The sequence below is a fragment of the Nerophis lumbriciformis genome, linkage group LG33, assembly GCF_033978685.3.
Source record: "Nerophis lumbriciformis linkage group LG33, RoL_Nlum_v2.1, whole genome shotgun sequence".
In the NCBI taxonomy this organism is placed as follows: Eukaryota; Metazoa; Chordata; class Actinopteri; order Syngnathiformes; family Syngnathidae; genus Nerophis; species Nerophis lumbriciformis.
The window spans coordinates 1699064-1705388 of NC_084580.2; the positions used below are offsets into that span (position 1 = coordinate 1699064).

Genomic DNA, 6325 nt, shown 5'->3' on the forward strand with positions numbered 1-6325 from the left:
TTGTCTCAAAGTAGGTGTACTGTCATGACCTGTCACATCACACCGACTTATTTTGAGTTTTTTGCTGGTTTCCTGTGTGTAGTGTTTTAGTTCTTGTCTTGCGCTCCTATTTTAGTGGCTTTTTCTTTTTTTTTGGTATTTTCCTGTAGTATTTCATGTCTTCCTTTGAGCGATATTTTCCGGCATCTACTTTGTTTTAGCAATCAAGAATATTTCAGCTGTTTTTATCCTTCTTTGTGGGGACATTGTTGATTGTCATGTCATGTTCGGATGTACATTGTGGACGCCGTCTTTGCTCCACAGTAAGTCTTTGCTGTCATCCAGCAATCTGTTTTTGTATACTTTGCCGCCAGTTCAGTTTTAGTTTCGTTCTACATAGCCTTCCCTACGCTTCAATGCCTTTTCTTCGGGCCACTCACCTTTTGTTTATTTTTGGTTTAAGCATTAGTTACATTTTTACCTGCACGCTGCCTCCCGCTGTTTCCGACATCTACAAAGCAATTAGCTATCGTCTGCCACCTACTAATATGGAAGAGTATTACACGGTTACTCTGCCAAGCTCTAGACAGTACAGACACAACAACACATAATTTGCAGACTATAATTACTGGTTTGCAAAAAATATTTTTAACCCAAATAGGTGAATCCTACGGCACACTAGTGTGCCACAGCACAGTGGTTTAAAAACACTGCTTTATTCAACATGTTCGAAAAGGAGTAGGATCATGGTTCTTCTTCTTTGTACTTTGTAAACACTAAGTTTGAAGAGTTTCTTGAAGTGTATCATATTAGTACATTGTTTGATTTCTTTGCTTAATCCATACGCAAATACGGTGTTAGCTTTCATTGTTATGCTGATGACACCCAACTCTACATGCCCCTAAAGCTGACCAACACGCCGGATTGTAGTCAGCTGGAGGCGTGTCTTAATGAAATTAAACAATGGATGTCCGCTAACTTCTTGCAACTCAACGCCAAGAAAACGGAAATGCTGATTATCGGTCCTGCTAAACACCGACATTTATCTAATAATACCACCTTAACATTTGACAACCAAACAATTACACAAGGCGAATCAGTAAAGAATCTGGGTATTATCTTCGACCCAACTCTCTCGTTTGAATCACACATTAAGAGTGTTACTAAAACGGCCTTCTTTCATCTCCGTAATATCGCTAAAATTCGTTCTATTTTATCCACTAGCGACGCTGAGATCATTATTCATGCGTTCGTTACGTCTCGTCTCGACTACTGTAACGTATTATTTTCGGGTCTCCCTATGTCTAGCATTAAAAAATTACAGTTGGTACAAAATGCGGCTGCTAGACTTTTGACAAGAACAAGAAAGTTTGATCATATTACGCCTATACTGGCTCACCTGCACTGGCTTCCTGTGCACTTAAGATGTGACTTTAAGGTTTTACTACTTACGTATAAAATACTACACGGTCTAGCTCCGTCCTATCTTGTCGATTGCATTGTACCATATGTCCCGGCAAGAAATCTGCGTTCAAAGAACTCCGGCTTATTAGTGATTCCCAGAGCCCAAAAAAAGTCTGCGGGCTATAGAGCGTTTTCTATTCGGGCTCCAGTACTATGGAATGCCCTCCCGGTAACAATTAGAGATGCTACCTCAGTAGAAGCATTTAAGTCCCATCTTAAAACTCATTTGTATACTCTAGCCTTTAAATAGCCCCCCTGTTAGACCAGTTGATCTGCCGTTTCTTTTCTTTTCTCCTCTGCTCCCCTTTTCCTTGAGGGGGGGGGGGGGGGGGGGGGGGCACAGGTCCGGTGGCCATGGATGAAGTGCTGGCTGTCCAGAGTCGGGACCCGGGGTGGACCGCTCGCCTGTGCATCGGCTGGGAACATCTCTGCGCTGCTGACCCGTCTCCGCTCGGGATGGTGTCCTGCTGGCCCCACTATGGACAGGACTCTTACTATTATGTTGGATCCACTATGGACTGGACTCTCACAATATTATGTCAGACCCACTCGACATCCATTGCTTTCGGTCTCCCCTAGAGGGGGGGGGTTACCCACATATGCGGTCCTCTCCAAGGTTTCTCATAGTCATTCACATCGACGTCCCACTGGGGTGAGTTTTTCCTTGCCCGTATGTGGGCTTTGTACCGAGGATGTCGTTGTGGCTTGTGCAGCCCTTTGAGACACTTGTGATTTAGGGCTATATAAATAAAGATTGATTGATTGATTGATTCCATAATTTAATTCCACATACTGATATACTGAAGGTCTTAAGTGTTGTATGTGCGTACAAATGTTTTAAATTAAATTTTTCTCTAGGATTATATTTCTCCTCTTTTGTTGAGAAGAATCATTGTATATTCTTGGGTATCAGATTATAGTTTGCTTTGTGTATGATTTTAGCTGTTTGAAAATTCACTGTCTTGGAATTTCAGTATTTTTGATTCAATAAATACGGGGTTTGTATGTTCTCTATATCCAACGTTATGTATAATTCTAACTGATCTTTTTTGTAACACCGTTAATGAATGAAGTGTACTTTTGTAGTTATTTCCCCATGTAAGTATAAAAAGTTGCAATAGAGTGAAGCTGCAAACTTTTGAAACGTGATGTGGCATTGGGATGACTGTATTTCCTACTGCATCCTAGAATGCACTATATTTTGTCTAATACAGAATGTCCTTAAATATTTATTCTGTCATGTCCTGGAATGTACCTTATTTCTTTCAACATGTGACTAAATACACCTTATTTCTTGCAGCATGTCCTACAATGACCAGCATTCCTTACAGCATGTTCTTCAATAGCCTACATCTTATTCGTCTAGCATCTCGTTGAATGCACCATATTTTGTCTAGCATGTAGCCTGTTCATTGCAGCATGCCCAAGAGTACACCTTGTTTTTCCTACATGCCCTAGAATACACCTTATTAAATCCAGCATGTCCTCGAATGCACCTTTTTGTTCAGCACATTCAGCACACATATGCCTTCATTACAATCAATGTCCCTTTTTCCAAGAGTCAGACAATTTGTTCAAAAAGATTACCCATCATTATCCACTGAAATTGAGTCACAAAGGTTCCCCACTAGAACATAGATAATATCACTGAATGCGTGTTAAATGTATAAAAAAAAATGACGGCCTCAGAGGAATGCTACGCAATGAGCAAATAGGGCGTACTGTGCCGGTGACCAGTGAATGATAATAAGAACATTGCACAAGTCCAAGCCAGTGCAGATATTTCCCACACAAACCCGATACCCATGTGCTTAAAAGTCGTACTTCAAGGGCATTATTTCACATGAGCAGCAATGTCAAGGTTGACAGGCAGCTTATTACTCTCCATTATCCTACCCCAACCCTCTTTCTTCCCGCAGACACACATACGCCCATATGCCACATTCCGTTTATTTACAAAAAAAAAACGTTTGCCATTGCATTGTGTGGGTGTTACAGAAACATATTCAGCAACATGCAAATGATGCGTTCAGGTGATAAATGCAATGGTTAGCTTGCAGAGGCCATTCAATTAAATGAGCTGTCAAACGGTTAATTAACGCTCCCTCGCCGGACTCCTGTGCAAATGGATGCGTATAAGAACGGTCAGCCAAAACGTGGTATAATCACTAGAATACAGGCGCAATTGATAAAATGTGCAAAAGGCGGCTACTGGTTGCAACAATTCAGGGACAAGCAGCAAGGCCGCGCTAGCAGGGTGACCAATGCATCGCAAGGCCCGTTTTAACGTTCACAAACCCGCCTCCTCATGTTTGGAGCACAAATTGTAGATGTCATCTCTAAAAAAAACCCACTTTGAGTAACCTTTGTGTCCACATTTCGGGGATCGACCACAGCGGAGCTCACCGTTAATGTATTTTTTTTGTATATGAATTGCACAGACCTGCCCAGATTCTGTCGTCCCCCGCCGCTTCCTCCGGCACCAGCGGCGTTACCACCGCCGGGTTTGCTGCGATTTCCACCGGCCTTCATTGACATGTCGCTCCCATAAAAGACGGCGTTTTAAAATGACCAGCTCGACACCGCAATTCTCTCCTGTAAGAGGAAGATTGTGGTGTGTGTGTGCGGTTGTGTGTTGACAGTTGGCCGCCGCCGCCGTTAGCAAGTCCGAGGCTAGCAAGCTAATGTCAACGTGCCTCTAGAGGGAGATGCTATGCTAACAAGCTAGCGGGCTTGCTAGCTCAATTAGCAACCTGTGCAATTCCTATTAAAACTGGAAAAAAACACCACTTAAAAAGACAACACGCACAGATGACTCTCCTGTGATAAACACGGGCGTTGAACCTCTTGCCAACGTGTTGTGTAATCCAAACAAAAGGAATTTCTAATCACAAAATGTGATTTCGTGCTGTCTAGGGCTGTTTGCGTTGCTAACATCGACAAGACCAAAACAGTCTGAAAGGGGACAAAAAAAACAGCGGAGGGATATTTGACATGCGTAACAGCCCATGGCGGTCTGAGCATACATCATCATACGATCGTCAACCATAACACACAACCATACAAAACATGTAATTACAGACACGTTTGTAAGTGAAAAAAATAAGCATATATTGACAGTCGTATATTTTACACAAAAGCGCTACGTAATGGGACTATTTTCAGGAAGTACTGGATGGCAGTGTTGTGGCATCCACGTGAACCGGCTAACGCACAGCATACCCATGCGCATCAATTACGCTGACATGTACTGTAATCAACTATTACACGTCAATTCATATTTATGCATAATCATACATATATATTCATAAGGATTATTCATAAAGTAGATTACTTAGAATACACTAACATATTATTTATTAATTCTGGTTTATTGAAACTACAGGAGCTAAAGTTACAGACATTATGTGTCATGTTTAAGGCTAAAAGTAAAACATTACCAGCAAATTTACAAAAAATGTTTGTCATCACTTCTGAGAATGAAGAGCATAGAAGAAAGGGTAATTTTAAACATCAGTATTCAAGGACAACTTTAAAACAAATGTGTATCAGTGGTGGGGGTTAAACTATGGAATTCTCTTTACAATGAGATAAAAGACTGTAAAAATATATTCCAATTGAAAAAAATATATAAAGACAGAACAATAAGATCATATGGACAGCCATAAGTGTTTACATTTTGCTTTATATTTATTATTTTACTTGTTTTATGCCTGATTTTGTATTTGTTTTGTATCATCCCGTGAAGTGTATATTACTTTTTTTTTGTTCGGTTTGTACTTCATGAAGTTTTGCACGTTTTGTTTGTTTTCATTATATTTGGATGTAATTGTTGGTTTATATGATATCCATTAAGTAAGACTACGTATTATGTTGAAGGGGGCAGGAAAATAGAAGATTGTTCTTCATCCTGCTCCTTCTCAGGCATTGGTGTGTAAATGTATAATTGTATAATTGAGGTATAATTGTCTATCTATCAAAGATGCACATCAATGAAGGAGATACATAAAAATGAATGAATGCATGTGTATATGTGCGAATGTAAACATGCAATATTCCTTAGTGTTACTTGTGAAGTATGTTGAAAACAAATCATTACCATATGCATCATGCAAATTCACATATGATGATTTTTACAATAGAGAAAAAACGAGATAATTGTCATTTTAAAGTGTGATTATTTCTGATGCATTGCTACTAGTCGCATTCATCGTGGAGGTGTACAAAAGGAGGTACAAAATATCGCCTGATAATAATGTTAATATTGATTTTTTTTTTAATCAGCGTGAAATATATGTATTCTCTGTCTAAATATTTAAAATGTAAAACTGTATCAGGATGTCGTTCATCAGAAATTGTCTTAAACATGCCAAGTACTTCCACTATAAGCAATCATTTATTTATACGCTTATAAACTTGCACTATACACAAAAAAATGTTGAGAGCTAAACCCATCAACTATTACAATTTAAATGTGTTTCTCTCGAGTGAACAAATTGCAGAAATACAGTACATAATGTTTCAGTTTTAAATGAAAGCTGTCCTAATTGTTTTCTGCTAATGCTCTTTCATTGTGTATATTTGTAAAAAAAAAAAAAAAAAAACATTTTTAAATCAGAATATTTGTATTGATGAGTTTATTAGACTTTTCACACGGCATTTAACCATAGCTGACATAGTTTGCGCTCACACTAAGAAAAATAGTGCATTTTATTCCAGTTAAAATGTCAATAGTAACATTTTGATCAGGCGGTGTGGTTGAACTGCTATCGTGTACCTACACTAATACAGTAGAGTTGCCCCTCTTTCATGATGCTACAAGATTAGCATAATAGGTCGTTGTCTTGGCTACTTTCACCATCTCCCCGCTGTGCGACATGTT

General features: G+C 39.3%; 1 protein-coding gene across 18 annotated transcripts in view; it reads right to left on the reverse strand.

Annotated features, from left to right (window-relative positions):
- The window catches only part of atxn2 (ataxin 2), a 42026-nt gene that overhangs the window by 35056 nt on the left and 645 nt on the right, over positions 1–6325 (reverse strand). For 5 of the 18 annotated variants that reach the window (XM_072912112.1, XM_061928224.1, XM_061928232.1 and 2 more), the window contains exon 1: positions 3887–4418. The exons of 1 other annotated variant lie outside the window; for it this stretch is intronic. In XM_072912112.1, the coding sequence (XP_072768213.1) occupies positions 3887–3981 (95 nt within the window). In that variant the 5' untranslated portion in view covers positions 3982–4418. Of the gene's footprint in view, positions 1–3886; positions 4480–6325 lie in introns of those variants that run through there. 12 more of the 18 variants (XM_072912110.1, XM_061928223.2, XR_009811510.2 and 9 more) reach the window with 11 other exon arrangements.